This window comes from Pristiophorus japonicus, chromosome 8 (assembly GCF_044704955.1).
Source record: "Pristiophorus japonicus isolate sPriJap1 chromosome 8, sPriJap1.hap1, whole genome shotgun sequence".
Classification (NCBI taxonomy): Eukaryota; Metazoa; Chordata; class Chondrichthyes; family Pristiophoridae; genus Pristiophorus; species Pristiophorus japonicus.
In genome coordinates, this window is record NC_091984.1 from 242,425,876 (window position 1) to 242,447,204 (window position 21,329).

General features: G+C 49.4%; 1 protein-coding gene across 1 annotated transcript in view; it reads left to right on the top strand.

The window, feature by feature from the left end:
• Positions 1-21,329, top strand: part of LOC139269271 (scavenger receptor class B member 1-like) — a 110,002-nt gene that overhangs the window by 43,471 nt on the left and 45,202 nt on the right. The window contains exons 4-5 of the mRNA XM_070888358.1: positions 9,234-9,375; positions 12,453-12,656. Of these exons, the coding sequence (XP_070744459.1) occupies positions 9,234-9,375; positions 12,453-12,656 (346 nt within the window). The remainder of the gene's footprint in view (positions 1-9,233; positions 9,376-12,452; positions 12,657-21,329) is intronic.

The window sequence follows — 21,329 nt, forward strand, 5'->3', positions numbered from 1 at the left end:
CACCGAACCCCTGCTCATAGATATAATACTCCCCGATATCCTGCTCACCGATATCCTGCTCACCCCTGCTCACTGATATCTTGCTCCCGATACCCTGCTCACCGATATCCTGCTCTCCAATATCCTGCTCACCGATATCATGCTCACCGATGACCTTCTCACCGCTGACCTGCTCACCGATATCCTGCTCACCAATACCCTGCTCACCCCTGCTCACCGATAACCTGCTCACTGATATCCTGTTCACTGATATCCTGCTCAGCCCTGCTCACCGATAACCTGCTCACTGATATCCTGTTCACCGATAACCAGCTCATCACTGCTCACCGATAACCAGCTCACTGATATCCTGCTCAACGATAGCCTGCTCACCCCTGCTCACCGATATCCTGCTCACTGATACCCTGCTCACCAATATCCTGCTCACCGATATCCTGCTCACCGATATCCTGCTCACCGATAACGTGCTCACTGATACCCTGCTCAGCGAAAACCTTCTCACCAAACTCCTGCTCACCAATATGCTGCTCACCGAATCATGCTCACCGATATCCTGCTCACCGATATCCTGCTCATCAATATCCTGCTCACCGATATCATGCTCACCGATGACCTGCTCACCGCTGACCTGCTCACAGATATCCTGCTCACCAATACCCTGCTTACCCCTGCTCACCGATAACCTGCTCACTGATATCCTGTTCATGATATCCTGCTCAGCCCTGCTCACCGATAATCAGATCAGCCCTGCTCACCGATAACCAGCTCACTGATATCCTGCTCACCGATAACCAGCTCACCGATACTCTGTTCACCGATACCATGCCCACTGATATCATGCTCACCGATACCCTGCTCACCGATATCCTGCTCACCGATATCCTGCTCACCGCTATTCTGCTCACCCCTCCTCACCGATATCCTGCTCACCGATATCCTGCTCACCACTGCTTACTGATATCCTGCTCACCGATACCCTGCTCACCGATACACTGCTTACCGATATCCTGCTCACCAATATCCTGCTCACCGATACCTGCTCACCGATATCCTGCTCATCGATACCCTGCTCACCGATAACCTGCTCACTGATATCCTGCTCACCAATACCCTGCTCAGCCCTGCTCACCGATAATCAGATCACCCCTGCTCACCGATAACCAGCTCACTGATATCCTGCTCACCGATAACCAGCTCACCGATACTCTGTTCACCGATACCATGCCCACTGATATCATGCTCACCGATACCCTGCTCACCGATATCCTGCTCACCGATATCCTGCTCACCGCTATTCTGCTCACCCCTCCTCACCGATATCCTGCTCACCGATATCCTGCTCACCACTGCTCACTGATATCCTGCTCACCGATACCCTGCTCACCGATACTGCTTACCGATATCCTGCTCACCAATATCCTGCTCACCGATACCTGCTCACCGATATCCTGCTCATCGATACCCTGCTCACCGATACGCTGCTCACCAATATCCTGCTCACCGATATCCTGCTCACCGATGATCTGCTCACCACTGACCTGCTCACCGATATCCTGCTCACCAATACCCTGCTCACCAATATCCTGCTCACCGATGACCTGCTCACTGCTGACCTGCTCACCGATATCCTGCTCACCAATACCCTGCTCACCGCTGCTCACCGATAACCTGCTCACTGATATCCTGTTCACTGATATCCTGCTCACCCCTGCTCACCGATAACCAGCTCACCCCTGCTCATCGATAACCAGCTCATTGATATCCTGCTCACCGATAACCAGCTCACCGATACCCTGCTCACCGATATCCTGCTCACCGGCATCCTGCTAACCGATATCCTGCTCACCGATATCCTGCTCACCGATACCATGCTCACCGATACTCTGCTCACCGATATCCTGCTCACCGATATCCTGCTCACCGATATCCAGCTCTCCGATATCCTGCTCACCCCTGCTCACTGATATCTTGCTCACCGATATCCTACTCACCGATATCCTGCTCCCCAATATACTGCTCACCGATATCATGTTCACCGATGACCTTCTCACCGCTGACCTGCTCACCGATATCCTGCTCACCAATAACCTGCTCACTGATAACCTGCTCATCGATATCCTGCTCACTGATACCCTGCTCACCGATATCCTGCTCACCGATATCCTGCTCACCGATAACGTGCTCACTGATACCCTGCTCAGCGAAAACCTTCTCACCAAACTCCTGCTCACCGATATCCTGCTCACCGAATCGTGCTCACCGATACCCTTCTCACCGATACCCTGCTCACCGAATCCCTGCTCATAGATATAATACTCCCCGATATCCTGCTCACCGATATCCTGCTCACCGATACCCTGCTCACCGATACCCTGCTCACTGAAATCCTGCTCACAGATATCCTGCTCCCCGATATCCTGCTCACCGATATCCTGCTCCCCAATATCCTGCTCACCGATATCATGCTCACCGATGACCTTCTCACTGCTGACCTGCTCACCGATATCCTGCTCACCAATACCCTGCTTACCCCTGCTCACCGATAACCTGCTCACTGATATCCTGTTCACTGATATCCTGCTCAGCCCTGCTCACCGATAATCAGATCACCCCTGCTCACCGATAACCAGCTCACTGATATCCTGCTCACCGATAACCAGCTCACCGATACTCTGTTCACCGATACCATGCCCACTGATATCATGCTCACCGATACCCTGCTCACCGATATCCTGCTCACCGATATCCTGCTCACCGCTATTCTGCTCACCCCTCCTCACCGATATCCTGCTCACCGATATCCTGCTCACCACTGCTCACCGATATCCTGCTCACCGATACCCTGCTCACCGATACACTGCTTACTGATATCCTGCTCACCAATATCCTGCTCACCGATACCTGCTCACCGATATCCTGCTCATCGATACCGTGCTCACCAATACGCTGCTCACCGATATCCTGCTCACCGATATCCTGCTCACCGATACCCTGCTCACCGATATCCTGTTCACCGATATCCGGCTCACCAATATCCTGCTCACCAATATCCTGCTCACCGAAAACCTCCTCACCGATACCCTGCTCACTGAAACCCTGCTCACAGATATCCTGCTCACCGATATTCTGCTCACCAATATCCTGCTCACTGATATCCTGCTCACCGATATTTTGCTCACTGATACACTGCTCACCGAAGCCCTGCTCACCGATATCCTGCTCACCCATATCCTGCTCACCGAATCCTGCTCACCGATACCCTGCTCACCGATACCCTGCTCACTGAAACCCTGCTCACAGATATCCTGCTCCCCGATATCCTGCTCACCCCTGCTTACTGATATCCTGCTCACCGATATCCTGCTCACCGATATCCTGATCCCCAATATCCTGCTCACCGATATCATGCTCACCGATGACCTTCTCACTGCTGACCTGCTCACCGCTATCCTGCTCACCAATACCCTGCTCACCCCTGCTCACCGATAAACTGCTCACTGATATCCTGTTCACTGATATCCTGCTCAGCCCTGCTCACCGATAACCAGCTCATCACTGCTCCCCGATAACCAGCTCACTGATATCCTGCTCACCGATAACCAGCTCACTGATATCTTGCTCACCGATAACCAGCTCACCGATATCCTGCTCACCGATACCCTGCTCACCGATATCATGCTCACCGCTGACCTGCTCACCAATACCATGTTCACCCCTGCTCACCGATAACCTGCTCACTGATATGCTGTTCACCGATAACCAGCTCACTGATATCCTGCTCACCGATAACCAGCTCACTGATATCCTGCTCACCGATACCCTGCTCACCGATGCCCTGCTCACCGAAACCCTGCTCACAGATACCCTGCTCCCCGATATCCTGCTCACCCCTGCTCACTGATATCCTGATCACCGATATCCTGCTCACCATTATCCTGCTCACCAATATCCTGCTCACCGATATCATGCTCACCGCTGACCTGCTCACCAATACCATGCTCACCCCTGCTCACCGCTAACCTGCTCACTGATATCCTGTTCACTGATATCATGCTCACCCCTGCTCACCGATAACCAGCTCACTGATATCCTGCTCACCGATATCCTGCTCACTGATACCCTGCTCACCGAAACCCTGCTGACCGATATCCTGCTCACCGAATCCTGCTCATTGATACCCTGCTCACCGATACCCTGCTCACCGAAACCCTACTCACAGATATCCTGCTCCCTGATATCCTGCTCACCCCTGCTCACTGATATTCTGCTCACCGATATCCTGCTCACCAATATCCTGCTCACCAATACCCTGCTCACCAATATCCTGCTCACCGATGACCAGCTCACTGCTGACCTGCTCACCGATATCCTGCTCACCAATACCCTGCTCACCCCTGCTCCCCGATAACCTGCTCACTGATATCCTGTTCACTGATATCCTGCTCACCCCTGCTCACCGATAATCAGCTCACTGATATCCTGCTCACCGATAACCAGCTCAACGATATCCTGCTCACCGATACCCTGTTCACCAATACCCTGCTCACCGATACCCTGTTCACCAATATCCTGCTCACCGATACCCTGTTCACCAATATCCTGCTCACCGATACCCTGCTCACCAATGCCCTGCTCATCGAAACCCTGCTCACAGACATCCTGCTCCCCGATATCCTGCTCACCCCTGCTCATCGATATCCTGCTCACCATTATCCTGCTCACCAATATCCTGCTCACCGATATCATGCTCACCGCTGACCTGCTCACCAATACCATGCTCACCCCTGCTCACCGATAACCTGCTCACTGATATCCTGTTCACTGATATCGTGCTCACCCCTGCTCACCGATAACCAGCTCACTGATATCCTGCTCACCGATATCCTGCTCACTGATACCCTGCTCACCGATTCCCTGCTCACCGAAACCCTACTCACAGATATCCTGCTCCCTGATATCCTGCTCACCCCTGCTCACTGATATTCTGCTCACCGATATCCTGCTCACCAATATCCTGCTCACCAATACCCTGCTCACCAATATCCTGCTCACCGATGACCTGCTCACTGCTGACCTGCTCACCGATATCCTGCTCAACAATACCCTGCTCACCCCTGCTCCCCGATAACCTGCTCACTGATATCCTGTTCACTGATATCCTGCTCAGCACTGCTCACCGATATCCTGCTCACCAATATCCTGCTCACTGATACCTTCCTCACCGAAACCCTGCTCACTGATATCCTGCTCACCGAATCCTGCTCATTGATACCCTGCTCACCGATACCCTGCTCACCGAAACCCTACTCACAGATATCCTGCTCCCCGATATCCTGCTCACCCCTGCTCACTGATATTCTGATCACCGATATCCTGCTCACTGATATCCTGCTCACCAATATCCTGCTCACCGATACCCTGCTCACCGATGACCTGCTCACCGCTGACCTGTTCACCAATATCCTGCTCACCAATACCCTGCTCACAAATATCCTGCTCACCGATGACCCGCTCACTGCCGACCTGCTCACCGATATCCTGCTCACCAATATCCTGCTCACCCCTGCTCCCCGATAACCTGCTCACTGATATCCTGTTCACTGATATCCTGCTCAGCCCTGCTCACCGATAACCAGCTCATCACTGCTCACCGATAACCAGCTCACTGATATCCTGCTCACCGATAACCAGCTCACTGATATCCTGCTCACCGATAACCAGCTCACCGATATCCTGCTCACCGATAACCAGCTCACCGATACTCTGTTCACCGATACCCTGCCCACCGATATCCTGCTCACCGATACACTGCTCACCGATGCCCTGCTCACCGAAACCCTGCTCACAGATATCCTGCTCCCCGATATCCTGCTCACCCCTGCTCACTGATATTCTGCTCACCGATATCCTGCTCACCGATGACCTGCTCACCGCTGACCTGCTCACCAATATCCTGCTCACCAATACCCTGCTCACCAATATCCTGCTCAACGATGACCTGCTCACCGCTGACCTGCTCACCGATATCCTGCTCACCAATACCCTGCTCACCAATAACCTGCTCACCCCTGCTCACCGATATCCTGCTCACCAATAACCTGCTCACTGATATCCTGCTCATCGATATGCTGCTCACTGATATCCTGCTCACTGATACGCTGCTCATCAATATCTTGCTCACCGATATCCTGCTCACCAATAACCTGCTCACCGATATCCTGCTCTCCGATATCTTGCTCACCGATAACCTGCTCACCGATATCTTGCTCACCAATAACCTGCTCACCGATATCCTGCTCACCGATAACCTGCTCACCGATAACCTGCTCACCGATACCCTGCTCATCGATACCCTGCTCACCGATATCCTGCTCACCGATGACCTGCTCACCAATAACCTGCTCACCGATACCCTGCTCATCGATATCTTGCTCACCGATATCTTGCTCACCAATAACCTGCTCACCGATATCTTGCTCACCAATAACCTGCTCACCGATATCCTGCTCACCGATAACCTGCTCACCGATAACCTGCTCACCGATGACCTGCTCACCGATAACCTGCTCACCGATACTCTGCTCATCGATACCCTGCTCACCGATATCCTGCTCTCCGATATCCTGCTCACCGATAACCTGCTCATCGATACCCTGCTCATCGATATCCTGCTCACCGATATCCTACTCACCAATAACCTGCTCACCGATGCTCAGTTTGGGTTCTGTCTGGACCACTCGGCTCCAGACCTTATTACAGCCTTGGTCCAAACATGGAGAAAAGAGCTGAATTCCAGAGGTGAGGTGAGACTGACTGCCCTCGACATCGAGGCAGCATTTGACCGAGTGTGGCATCAAGGAGCCCGAGTAAAACTGAATTCAATGGTAATCAGGGGAAAACTCTCCACTGGCTGGAGTCATACCCAGCACAAAGGAAGATGTTTGTAATGGTTGAAGGTCAATCATCACAGCCCCAGCACATCGCTGCAGGAGTTCCTCAGGGCAGTGTCCTCGGCCCAACATCTTCAGCTGTTTCATAAATGACCTTCCCTCCATCATAAGTTCAGAAGTGGGGATGTTCACTGATGGCTGCACAGTGTTCAGTGCCATTCACAACTCCTCAGATAATGAAACAGTCCGTGCCCACATGCAGCAAGCCCTGGACGACATTCAGGCTTGGGCTGATAAGTGACAAGTAACATTCGTGCCACACAAGTGCCAGGCAATGACTATCTCCAACAAGCGAGAGTCTAACCACCGCCCCTTGACATTCAACAACATTACCATCACCGAATCCCCCATCATCAACATCCTGGGGGTCACCATTGACCAGAAACTTAACTGGACCAGCCACATAAATACTGTGGCAACTAGAGCAGGTCAGAGGCTGGGTATTCTGCAGCGAGTGTTTCATCTCCTGAATCCCCATCTACAAGACACAAGTCAGGAGTGTGATGGAACACTCTCCACTTGCCTGGATGAGTGCAGCTCCAACAACACTCGAAGCTCGACACCATCCAGGATAAAGCAGCCGCTCGATCGGCCCCCCATCCACCATCTTAAACACTCACTCCCTCCACCACCGGCGCACCGTGGCTGCAGTGTGTACCATCTACAAGGTGCACTGCAGCAACTCGCCAAGGCTTCTTCGGCAGCACCTCCCAAACCCACGACCTCTACCCCCTAGAAGGACAAGGGCAGCAGGCACATGGGAACACCACCACCTCCACGTTCCCCTCCCAGTCACACACCATCCTGACTTGGAAATATATCGGCCGTTCCTTCATCGTCGCTGGGTCACAATCCTGGAACTCCCTCCCTAACAGCACTGTGGGAGCACCTTCACCACACGGACTGCAGCGGTTCAAGAAAGCGGCTCACCACCACCTTCTCAAGGGGCAACTAGTGGGGCAATAAATGCCGGCCTGGCCAGTGTCGACAACAGTGCCGAATGAATATACAAAAGATTTGGAGGGTGGGGGGCGAAATTGCGCCTCACCCAGATTGGGAACGGTAACTTTCTGGGACTGAGACATCCTGTGCCCAGCCCGGAGGTCCCACCCCCAGCCCCAGCGTGGAATTGGGGCATGCGGAGCTCTATCTCCGGCCTTCTGCTTCCTTTGAGAGGCGCTTCTGAGGCGGCAGTGCAGCACTGCGTCCAGCGTTATACGGAGCAGGCCGGCGCTACGCAAATGTTCCGCATAGTGCTGATGTGCTACAATGCCCCTTCCCTTCCATTAAAGGGCAGGGCCACTGTGCACTCTGTAGGCCCTTTGGTGGGCACCACTGGGCCACCAGGGACACGATGGACCGGGCCAGCAGCCTGGCACCTAACACGGAGTGCCGGGCTGATCAGTGTCAACACTTGGGCCACCATTGTTGGACCGACCCAAGAGTTGGCTGACAAAAAAAGATGGTGGCCCGGGGTGCAAGAGGCCTCCCCTTTAATGGATGCCCCGGCAGCAGATGTCCGACAGTTTCGCAACCCGCAAAGTTGCCGTTGACATGCGCCCGTGCCAGTATCACGACCCACAGGGGCAATTTCCCCCACAGAGGGGTTAAAGGAGTCGGTGTGGGGCGGGGGGGTTCGGTGCGCATGCCGATGATGGCATCGCTGGTTGCACGCCGGCCCAGGGCGCTCACTGCGGGGCACTGTGCTGCCGGGACAACCCCCGCAAACCTCCGGGGCAATTCCCCGTCAGGCGGCAGCGCCCCCCTCCCGGGCGAAAATGCTTTTGTGCCCTATTAGCGCCCCCCGGAGGCACTATTGGGGATATAAACAATGACATATTTCACCCCCTGGATGCCTTAATTGGGTAATCACACTGCATGAACTGGGATTCAGTGTTTCCCCTGAAGCATCTGCATGGTCTGTAAACTGAAGTCTTCATCATCACAATCTCATTGTCTCTTTAAAAAGCTGATTTTGGTTCAGGAGCAATGTGATAAATTGTGTTAATTTGTGAGCTAGAGACACGTCACACATCAACACCAATCCAACCTCCAAGAAGGATCAGAAGTTCTCACTAGGCTTCGTGGGGGTTGTTATTAAGGTGAGTACAGGGGATCGCAGTGAGATCGTTACCTACACATGGTGAACGGCATTGTAGTCTTTGCATAAACTGATGGGATAAATTGCCCTTTGTCCCTAATGGCTATAAAATATCAAATTAGTTACTTAATAAAATTTGGAACAAACATACAGTAATCATTGACATGTTTGTCATTTTACAGAGAGTACAGACCGAAAGGCAACATAACCTTTAATGAGAATTACACCGTTTCATATCGTTCCTATCGCCAGTTTCATTTTGTTGCTGAGCGCTCGGTTGGGAATGAGAGTGATGAGCTGCTCCTGCCCAACATGCTTGCACTGGTAGGTCTCTGCCTCCCCAGGCGATGTCTGTATCCAATGCACACGCTGATTACAGCTTCACAAACCCCAATATATTTACATGTGAGAGGACACACCAGGGTCCTAAGCTTAAATAAAGGAGACTACAAAGGTATGAGGGCAGAGTTGGCTAAAGTGGACTGGGAAAATAGATTAAAGAATGGGACGGCTGATGAACAGTGGCAGACATTTAAGGAGATATTTCATAACTCGCAACAAAAATAAATCCCAATGAGAAGGTAGGACTGTAAGAGAAGGGATAACCATCCGTGGCTAACTCAGGAAATAAGGGATGGTATCAAGTTGAAAACAAGTTATACAAAGTGGCCAAGACTAGTGGGAGGCCAGAGCATTGGGAAACTTTTAAAAGCCAGCAAAGAACGATTAAAAAAAATGATAACGAGAGGGAAGATAGATTATGAAAGTAAACTGGCACAAAATATAAAAACAGATAGTAAGAGTTTCTGCAGGTACATAAAAAGGAAAAGAGTGGCTAAAGTAAATGTAGGTCCCCTGGAGGATGAGACTGGGGAATTAATAATGGAGAATGGAAACAGCAGAGACATTGAACAAATATTTTGTATCGGTCTTCATGGTCGAAGACACTAAAAACATCCCAATAGTGGATAATCAAAGGGCTATGGGGAGGGAGGAACTTAATACAATCACTATCACTAATGAAGTAGTACTCAGTAAAATAATGGGACTAAAGGCAGACAAGTCCCCTGGACCTGATGGCTTACATCCTAGAGCCTTAAAAGAAGTGACTGCAGAGATAGTGGATGCATGAGTTGTAATTTACCAAAATTCTGGATTCTGGGGAGGTCCCAGCGGATTAGAAAATCGCAAATGGAATGACCCTATTTAAAAAAGGAGGCAGACAGAAAGCAGGAAACTACAGACCAGTTAGCCTAACATCTGTCATTGGGTAAAATGCTGGAGTCCATTATTAAGGAAGCAGTCGCAGGATATTTGGAAAAGCATAATTCAATCAAGCAGAGCCAGCCAGCATGGTTTTATGAAAGGGAAATCATGTTTGACAAATTTGCTGGAGTTCTTTGAGGATGTAACGAGCAGGGTGGATAAGGGGGAACCAGTGGATGTGGTGTATTTGGATTTACAGAAGGCATTCGATAAGGTGCCACATAAAAGGTGCACCAGATAAAAGTTCACGGGGTTGGGGGTAATATATTAGCATGGATAGAGGATTGGCTATCTAACAGAAAACAGAGAGTCGGGATAAATGGATAATTTTCCGGTTGGCAAACAGTAACTAGTGGGGTGCCGCAGGGATCGGAGCTGGGTCCTCAACTATTTACAATTTATATTAATGACTTGGAAGAAGGGACCGAGTGTAATGTAGCCAAGTTTGCTGATGATACAAGGATGGGTGGGAAAGCAAATTGTGAGGAGGACACAAAAAATCTGCAAAGGGATATAGACAGGCTAAGTGACTGGGCAAAAATTTGGCAGATGGAGTATAATGTGGGAAAATGTGAGGTTATCCACTTTGGCAGAAAAATAGAAAAGCAAATTATCATTTAAATGGAGAAAAATTGCAAAGTGCTGCAGTACAGAGGGACCTGGGGGTCCTTGTGCATGAAACACAAAAAGTTAGTATGCAGGTACAGCAAGTGATCAGGAAGGCAAATGGAATGTTGGCCTTTATTGCAAGGGGGATAGAGTATAAAAGCAGAGAAGTCCTGCTACAACTGTACAGGGTATTGGTGAGGCCACACCTGGAGTACTGCGTACAGTTTTGGTCTCCGTATTTAAGGAAGGATATACTTGCATTGGAGGCTGTTCAGAGAAGGTTCACTAGGTTGCTCCCGGAGATGAGGGAGTTGATTTATGAAGATAGGTTGAGCAGATTGGGCCTATACACATTGGAGTTCAGAAGAATGAGAGGTGATCTTATCAAAACATATCAGATAATGAGGGGGCTCGACAAGGTGGATGCAGAGCGGAAAGCTCACTGATGGGGGAAACTAAAACTAGGGGGCATAGTCTCAGAATAAGGGGCCGCCCATTTAAAACTGAGATGAGGAGGAATTTCTTCTCTCAGAGGGTTGTAAACCTGTGGAATTCCCTGCTCCAGAGAGCTGTGAAGGCTGGGACATTGAATATATTTAAGGCGGAGATAGAGAGAATTTTGCGTGCTTAGTGAATAAAGGGTTATGGGGAGCGGGTGGGGAAGTGGAGCTGAGTCCATGATCAGATCAGCCATGATCTTATTAAATGGCGGAGCAGGCTCGAGGGGCCAAATGGCCTACTCCTGCTCCTATTTATTCTGTTCTTATGTTCTTATGAGGAATTTTGAAATGATAACTTATTCATGGTTGCTGAAAAAAGCTTGGACCTTAGAGAGGGTATAGAGGATATTGACTAGATTGACTCCAGGGATGAGGGACTTACTTCAGTGATGTGGAGAGACTGGAGAAGCCGGGGTTCTTTTCCTGAAAGCAGAGAAGGTTAAGAGGAGATTTGATAGAGGGCGTCAAAATTATGAGGGGTTTTGATTGAGTAAATAAGGTGAACTGTTTCCCGTGGCAGCAGGGTCAGTAACCAGAGGACACAGATTGAAGATAATCGGCGATTGAACCAGAGGGGAGATGAGTAGTAATTTTATTTACGCAGCGAGTTGTTATGATCAGGAACGCGCTGCCTGAAAGGGCTGTGGGAGCAGATTCAACAGTAACAGAAGGGAATTGGTTAAATAGTTGAAGGGAAAAAAAATCATGTCTCTGGGTAATTTCTGGTACTGACATCCTGCAGCCTAAGGCTGCCTAATATCAGTGCAACCCACAATTATCTGTTCCCCTCACTCCCATTTGATGCATTGGGTTATTTCTACATTATAATGCTATATAAATGCACATTTTTTCAACGCCGACGATACGGTATTTAAAATGCATTCTTACCAACCTAAAACTTAAATGTCTTCTTATACTCGTGCATTTTCTTTAGAATCCGGTGTCACATACAACAAATTCACTGCTAGTCTGAACAATCTTTCTATCACCTACTAATATTTTTTAAATTGTTTGTTTTAATTTTAGGGTGCAGCAATAGTGGCCGAGAAACTCCCTCCATTCGAGAAGCCCATTTACAATTTTGCCATGAAGGAGTTTAAACAGACTGCTTTCTTCAAAAAGACTGTACACGAGATAATGTGGGGATATGAAGACAAACTTATTAACTTCCTTAAAAAATTCTTCCCACACCTCATCCCCTTTAAGGACAAGTTTGGATTGTTTGCAGATGTGAGTATTACGTGCAGGTACAGGTGGGAAGAATTTGTATCTTTCAAAATGTAGTAAAATGAGCAAACACAAAATACAGGAATTGTTACACGGAAAATGACCCAGGTCCAACTGATTCACCGTCTCCCATCTTGCGAGCCACACGATCCAATGACAATGGAGTTGTTGACCAATCACAGCAATCAAACTCTATCAATGGGTCTACAACAGATCCAGACATGAAACTTAGAAACATAGAAATTTACAGCGCAGAAGGAAGCCATTTCAGCCCATCGTGTCCACGCCGGCCGACAAAGAGCCACACGGCCCTCGGTCAGCAGCCCTGAAGGTTACATATAAACTTATGAACAATGATGGAAAGGTAAAGAGCACCCAGACCAACCAGTCCACCTCACACAACTGCGATACCCCTTACACTGAAACATTCTACACTCCACCCCAACCGGAGTCATGTGATCTCCTGGGAGAGGGAAAAAACAGATAAAAACCCAGGCCAATTGGGGGGGAAAAATCTGGGAAAATTCCTCTCCGACCCATCCAGGCGATCGACACTAGTCCAGGAGATCACCCTGGCTGCATTTGATTCCCTGCAGTACTTACCATCATATCTGCGCCAGCCAACAAGAGGTCATCCAGTTTAATCCCACTTACCAACTCTCCGTCCATAACGCTGCAGGTTGCTGCACTTTAAGTGCCCATCCAAGCATCTTTTAAATGTGGTGAGGGTTTCTGTATCCACCACCCTTCCAGGCAGTGAGTTCCAGACCCCCACAACCCTCTGTGTGAAGAAGCCCCCCCTCAAATCCCCTCTGAACCTTCCACCAACCACCTTAAAACTATGCCCCCTCATAATAGACCCCTTCACCAATGGAAATAGGCCCTTACTATCCACTATATCCAGGCCCTTCAAAGAGGTCTCCTCTCAGCCTCCTCTTTCCAATGAGAACAAACCCAGCTTTTCCAATCTGTCCTCAAAGCTCAGATTCTCCATTCCAGGTAACATCCTCGTAAATCTCCTCTGCATCCTCTCTGGTGCAATCACGTCCTTCCTATAGTCTACCATGTGGGACCTTATCAAAAGCTTTGCGAAAATCCGGTGACCAGAACTGCACACAGTACTCCAGCTGTGGCCTAACCAAAGTATTATACAATTTAAGCATAAGCTCCCTGCTCTTATATTCTATGCCTCGGCCAATAAAGGCAAGCATTCCGTATGCCTTCTTAACCACATCATCCATCTGGCCTGCTACTTTCAGGGATCTGTGGACAAGCACTCCAAGGTCCCTTTGTTGATCTACACTATTAAGTGGCCTACCGTTTAATGTGTATATCCTTTCCTTATTCGCCCTCCCAAAGAGCATCACCTCACACTTCTCTGAATTAAATTCCATTTGCCACTGCTCTGCCCACCTGACCAGTAGATTGATATCCTCCTGTAGCCCATGACTTTCCTCTTCATTATCAACCAATTTTAGTGTCAGCTGCAAACTTCTTAATCATACTCCCTATATTAAAATCTAGATCATTGATGTATATCACAAAAAGCAAGGGACCCAGTACTGAGCCCTGCGGAACCCTACTGGAAACATCCTTCCAGTCACAAAAACATCCATCAACCATTACCCTTTGCTTCCTGCCTCTAAACCAATTTTGGATCCAACTTGCCACTTTGCCTTGGATCCCCTGGGCATCTCCCCACTGTGTTGCGATCATGGCGCTCGATTTGGGACTGGCGCTTGCCCTCAACAATGTCTGACAGGGCTGGATGAATGAGGGACAGCCGCTTTTAAGCGTGCATTTCATGAGTAGTTCCGCGGGCAGGACTTCCGTGAGCAAATGTGGCCGGGACCTATAGGTCAGCAGGAGGCGCGATAGGTGGCATTGAAGGGAGGGTCCTTGAATCCGGAGCATGCCCTGTTTTATGATTTGAACCACACGTTCCGCCTGGCCATTGGAGGCCGGCTTGAACGGTGCTGTCTGGACATGTTTGATACAATTACCCGACATAAACTCCCGGAATTCATAGCTAGTGAAACACGGGCCTTTGTCGCTAACCAGGATGTCCGGCAAGCCGTGGGTCGCAAAGACCGTGCACAGACTCTCCACGGTGATGGATGTCGTGCACGAATTCAATATGATGCACTCGATCCATTTTGAGTATGCATCGACAACAATCAGGAACATTTTTCCCATGAACAGGCCCGTGTAGTCTACGTGAATACGTGACCATGGCCTGGTGGGCCAGGGCCACGGGCTGAGTGGGGCCTCCCTGGGGGCATTTCCCAGCTGAGCACATGTCGTGCACCTGCGAACGCAGTGTTCCAGGTCTGAGTCAATTCCCGGCCACCATACACGTGACCGGGCAATGGCCTTCATTAACACAATGCCTGGATGCTCGCTGTGGAGTTCCCTGATGAACGCTTCCCTGCCCTTCTGGGTCATGACTACCCGGCTGCCCCATAGCAGGTAGTCGGCTTGGATGGAGAGCTCATCCATCCATCTGTGAAACGGTCTGACCTCCTCAGGGCACGCTCCGTGTGCAGGCGCCCAATCCCCGGTCAGGACACATTTCGTTATCAGGGATAGGAAGGGCTCCCTGTTGGTCCAGAGTTTGATCTGGCGGGCTGTGATGGGGGAGCCTGCAGTGTCGAAAGCCTCGATGGCCATGACCATCTCCGCGCTTTGCTCCGACGCCCCCTCAGTGGTTGCCAGTGGGAGCCTGCTGAGTGTGTCAGCGCAATTTTCGGTGTCTGGCCGGTGCCGTATGGTGTAGTCATACGCAGCCAGCATGAGGGCCCATCGCTGTATGCGAGCTGACACATTGGCATTGACAGCCTTGCTGTCGGACAAAAGGGATGTTAACGGCTTGTGGTCCGTTTCTAACTCGAACCTTCTGTCAAAAAGGTACTGGTGCATCTTTTTCACCCCATAGACACATGCAACCATCCCGTATCCCCTTTCTGCCTGGGAGAGCGACCTGGAGGCATAAGCCACAGGTTGGAGTTGGCCCTCACCATTGCTCTGCTGCAACACGCACCCAACCCCACAGGATGATGCATCACATGTCAGAACCAATTTCTTACAGGGGTCGTACAGGGTCAATAACTTATTAGAAGCAGGTTCCGCGCCCGATTGAAAGCCCGTTCCTGACAGTCCCCCCAAAACCAATTGCAACCTTTACGCAGGAGCACGTGTAGCGGCTCCAGCAATATGCTTAAGTTCAGCAGAAAGTTCCCGAAATAGTTCAATAGTCCCAGAAATGAACGCAACTCCGATGTGTTGCCGGGCCTGGGCACGCGACGGATCGCCTCCGTTTTGGATTCGGTGGGCCGAATCCTGTCTACAGCAAACCTCCTGCCCAAAAACTCGACCTCTGGGGCCAAAAACACACACTTGGACTTCTTTAGTCGTAAGCCTACCCGGTCCAGTCGGCGTAGCACCTCCTCCAGGTTGCAGAGGTGTTCCTCGGTGTCTCGACCCGTGATAAGGATGGCATCCTGAAATACGATTGTTCCAGGGATGGATTTAAGCAAGCTTTCCATGTTCCTTTGGAAGATAGCGGCTGCTGAACAAATGCCGAACGGACACCTGTTGTAAACAAATAGCCCCTTGTGCGTAGTGATGGTGGTTAGAAGCTTGGATTCATCAGCCAGTTCCTGGGTCATGTCGGCTGAAGTGAGGTCCAACTTGGTGAACAGCTTACCAGCTGCCAGCGTGGCAAAAAGATCCTCCGCTCTCGGAAACGGGTATTGGTCCTGTAGTGACACTCGGTTGATGGTGGCCTTGTAGTCGCCACAAATCCTGACCGAGCCATCCGCTTTAAGGACAGTAACGATGGGACTTACCCAGTCACTGAATTCAACAGGCGAGATTATGCCCTCTTAGCAGCCTGTCCAACTCACTCTCAATTCTCTCACGCATCGCACGGCTCTGGCTTTGTGGTGCACTGGTCTGGCATCCGGGGTGATGCGTAACACTACTTTGGTGCCCTTAAAAGTCCCGACACCTGGTTGAAAAGGTGGCTCGAATTTCTGAAGGACCTGTGAGCATGAACTTCGCTCCACAGATGAAATGGTGTGCACATCCCCCCATTTCCAGTTCATCTTGGCTAACCAGCTCCTCCCCAAGAGCGCGGGATCATTCCCCGGGACAATCCAGAGTGGCAGCCGGTTCTCCGATCCATTGTGTGTGACCACTAAGTTTGCACTGCCGAGTACTGGGATGATCTCGCTGGTGTACGTCCGTAGCTGTGTGTCGATGCATTCCAATTTGGGCCTCTTAGCTTTGTGTGGCCATAGTTTTTCAAATTGTTGGGCACTCATAAGTGACTGGCTGGCTCCTGTGTCCAGTTCCATGTGTACCGGGATGCCATTTAATAGAACTTTCATCATCATGGGTGGCGTTTTGGTATATGAGCTGTGGACGTCTGCCACATGAACTCGCTGGACTTCAGCGTCCATAGATTGGCCCCGAGCATCACCCTGCCTGGCAGACCTCTCGTCTGGTTCCTCTGCCTCGAAAACTAGCCTCACGACAGGCTTTCTGCACATTCTGGCCAGATGTCCCTTGAAGTTACCATTTCTGCAGATAAATTGTTGAAACCTACAGGTTCTCGCAGCATGTCTGCCTCCGCACCTCCAGCATGAGCTGAGATTGTTGTGAACAAAGGAACTGGTAACAGGCATTCCTCTCTGATTGTCTCTTTGATTACTCCTGAGCACTCTGTTGCTGAGTGTCAATGTTCCCATCCCGGGACGCATTGTCCCTTGTGATGGCATGAATTGCCGATCCCCCGCCATTGTCTCTGTTGCTGGCACCCCCTAGAGCCTGTTGCTGCCTGGGCGGTGTCGAATTGCCCTTGTCTGCCTGCAGGGTTCTGATTCTCGTTAGCAATATTAACTGGTGGGCGTAGTTTATAGGCCCCCAAATAATAACTTCATGGTGGGGCGGGCAATAATTAAGGGAATAATGGAGGCATGTGAAAAAGGAACGGCAGGAGTCATGGGGGATTTTAACCTACATATCGATTGGTCAAATCAAATTGCACGGAGTAGCTGGGAGGAGGAATTCATCGAATGCATACGGGATTGTTTCTTAGAACAGTATGTTACAGAACCTACAAGGGAGCAAGCTATCTTAGATCTGGTCCTGTGTAATGAGACAGGAAAAATAAACGATCGCCTAGTAATTCCTCTTGGAATGAGTGATCACTGTATGGTTGAATTTGTAATACAGATTGAGGGTGAGGAAGTTGTGTCAGAAACAAGCATACTATGCTTAAACAAAGGGGACTACAGTGGGATGAGGGCAGAGTTGGCTAAAGTAGACTGGAAACACAGACTAAACGGTGGCACAATTGAGGAACAGTGGAGGACTTTTAAGGAGCTCTTTCATAGTGTGCAACAAAAATATATTGCAGTGAAAAAGAAGGGCGGTAAGAGAAGAGATAACCAGCCGTGGATAACCAAGGAAATAAAGGAGAGTATCAAATTAAAGACCAATGTGTATAAGGTGGCCAAGGTTAGTGGGAAACTAGAAGATTGGGAAAATTTTAAACAACAGCAAAGAATGACTAAAAAAGCAATAAAGAAAGGAAAGATAGATTACGAAGGTAAACTTGCGCAAAACATAAAAACAGATAGTAAAAGCTTTTACAGATATATAAAACGGAAAAGAGTGACTAAAGTAAATGTTGCTCCCTTAGAAGATGAGAAGGGGGATTTAATAATGGGAAATGTGGAAATGGCTGAGACCTTAAACAATTATTTTGCTTCGGTCTTCACAGTGGAAGACACAAAAACCATGCCAAAAATTGCTGGTCACAGGAATGTGGGAAGGGAGGACCTTGAGACAATCACTATCACTAGGGGGGTAGTGCTGGACAGGCTAATGGGACTCAAGGGAGACAAGTCCCCTGGTCCTGATGAAAAGCATCCCAGGGTATTAAAAGAGATGGCGGAAGTTATAGCAGATGCATTCGTTATAATCTACCAAAATTCTCTGGACTCTGGGGAGGTACCAGCGGATTGGAAAGCAGCTAATGTAATGCCTCTGTTTAAAAAAGGGGGCAGACAAAAGGCAGGTAACTATAGGCCGGTTAGTTTAACATCTGTAGTGGAGAAAATGCTTGAAACCATCATTAAGGAAGAAATAGCGGGACATCTAGATAGGAATAGTGCAATCAAGCAGACGCAGCATGGATTCATGAAGGGGAAATCATGTTTAACTAATTTACTGGAATTCTTTGAGGATATAACGAGCATGGTGGATAGAGGTGTACCGATGGATGTGGTGTATTTAGATTTCCAAAAGGCATCGATAAGGTGCCACACAAAAGGTTACTGTAGAAGATAAAGGTACGCGGAGTCAGAGAAAATGTATTAGCATGGATAGAGAATTGGCTGGCGAACAGAAAGCAGAGAGTTGGGATAAATGGGTCCTTTTCGGGTTGGAAATCGGTGGTTAGTGATGTGCCACAGGGATCGGTGCTGGGACCACAACTGTTTACAATATACATAGATGACCTGGAAGAGGGGACCGAGTGTAGTGTAACAAAATTTGCAGATGACACAAAGATTAGTGGGAAAGCGGGTTGTGTAGAGGACACAGAGAGGCTGCAAAGAGATTTAGATAGGTTAAGCGAATGGGCTAAGGTTTGGCAGATGGAATACAATGTCGGAAAGTGTGAGGTCATCCACCTTGGGAAAAAAAACAGTAAAAGGGAATATTATATGAATGGGGAGAAATTACAACATGCTGCGGTGCAGAGGGACCTGGGGGTCCTTGTGCATGAATCCCAAAAAGTTAATTTGCAGGTGCAGCAGGTAATCAGGAAGGCGAATGGAATGTTGGCCTTCATTGCAAGAGGGATGGAGTACAAAAGCAGGGAGGTCCTGCTGCAACTTTATAGGGTATTAGTGAGGCCGCACCTGGAGTACTGCGTGCAGTTTTGGTCACCTTACTTAAGGAAGGATATACTGGCTCTGGAGGGGGTACAGAGACAATTCACTAGGCTGATTCTGGAGATGAGGGGGTTACCTTATGATGATAGATTGAGTAGACTGGGACTTTACTCGTTGGAGTTCAGAAGGATGAGGGGTGATTTTATAGAAATATTTAAAATAATGAAAGGGATAGACAAGATAGAGGCAGAGAAGTTGTTTTAACTGGTCGGGGAGACTAGAACTAGGGGGCACAGTCTCAAAACACAGGGGAGCCAATTTAAAACCGAGTTGAGAAGGAATTTCTTCTCCGAGAGGGTTGTGAATCTGTGGAATTCTCTGCCCAAGGAAGCAGTTGAGGCTAGCTCATTGAATGTATTCAAGTCACAGATAGATAGATTTTTAACAATAAGGGAATTAAGGGTTATGGGGAGCGGGCGGGTAAGTGGAGCTGAGTCCACGGCCAGATCAGCCATGATCTTGTTGAATGGCGGAGCAGGCTCAAGGGGCTAGATGGCCTACTCCTGTTCCTAATTATTATGTTCTTATGTTCTTATGTTAACTCCCTGGTCCATCGCCATGTTGGAACCAGGGCTGCGCGCGTAAATTATCTTGGTCTCCTCTTCCCCTGCCATGAAGGTCTGGGCTATCAACGTTGCCCTTTTGAAAGTCAAGTCCTTGGTCTCAATAAGTTTCCTGAAAATCCCGACATGACCAATGCCCTCAATGAAAAAATCCCTTAACATCTCCCCCCTACAGGCGTCTGTGAACTTACAGAAGCTGGCCAAACGCCGAAAGTCCGCAACAAAGTCCGATATGCTTTGTCCCTCCCGACGCTGGTGTGTATAGAACCGGTGCCGGGCCATGTGTATACTGCTCGCCGGTTTGAGGTACTCACTGATCAAAGTGCTGTGCTCTTCAAAGGACTTGTCCGCCGGCTTATCGGGTGCGAGCAGGTCTTTCATCAGCGCATACGTCTTTGAGCCACAGCTGGTCAGTAGATGTGCCCGCCGCTTGCCAGCCGCTTCCTCTCCCAGCCAGTCCTTCGTAACAAAGCTCTGCTGGAGCTTTTCAACGAAGTCGTCCCAGTCCTCACCAACACAGTACCGTTCCTCTGTGCTACCGGTGGCCATCCTCATGGGTCGTTGATTCCTGTTTCTCATCGCAAAATGTAGTGTCCTTACACCCTGCTATAGAATCACACGAGGCATGTACTACAGACAAGGTCACTACGTGACCTGAACTTTTATTCCCAGGACCAAGAAGCGATGACCCTCCGTGGGACCTCCCTTTAAATACCTGGATGACCAGGTGAGGAGTGTCTCCCACAAGTTCACCCCCTGTGGTCAAGGTGTGCATTACTCAGGTGTATACAGTGTACAGTGTTGTTACATAAAGGTTACAGTTGTGTGAAGGTTACAAACATGACAGTTACCCCCTCAAAAGATTCAATCAGGTTAGTCAGACACGATCTTCCATTAACAAATCCGTGCTGACTTCCCTGATTAATCCTTGCCTTTCTAAATGTTATCATCATAAGCAGTCCCTTGAATCGAGGATGACTTGATTCCACGTCAAAAAGATCACAGGTGTTTCAATGAAGGACCGAATATTCCGGATCCCGAACTACATCCTGAAGCGTAGAAGATGCCTGTGCGTGGATTTTTTTAACGTGTGGTGGCCGTTGCACACCAGCCACCACACGGGCTTGACAGAGCTAGGTCCAGTAGCA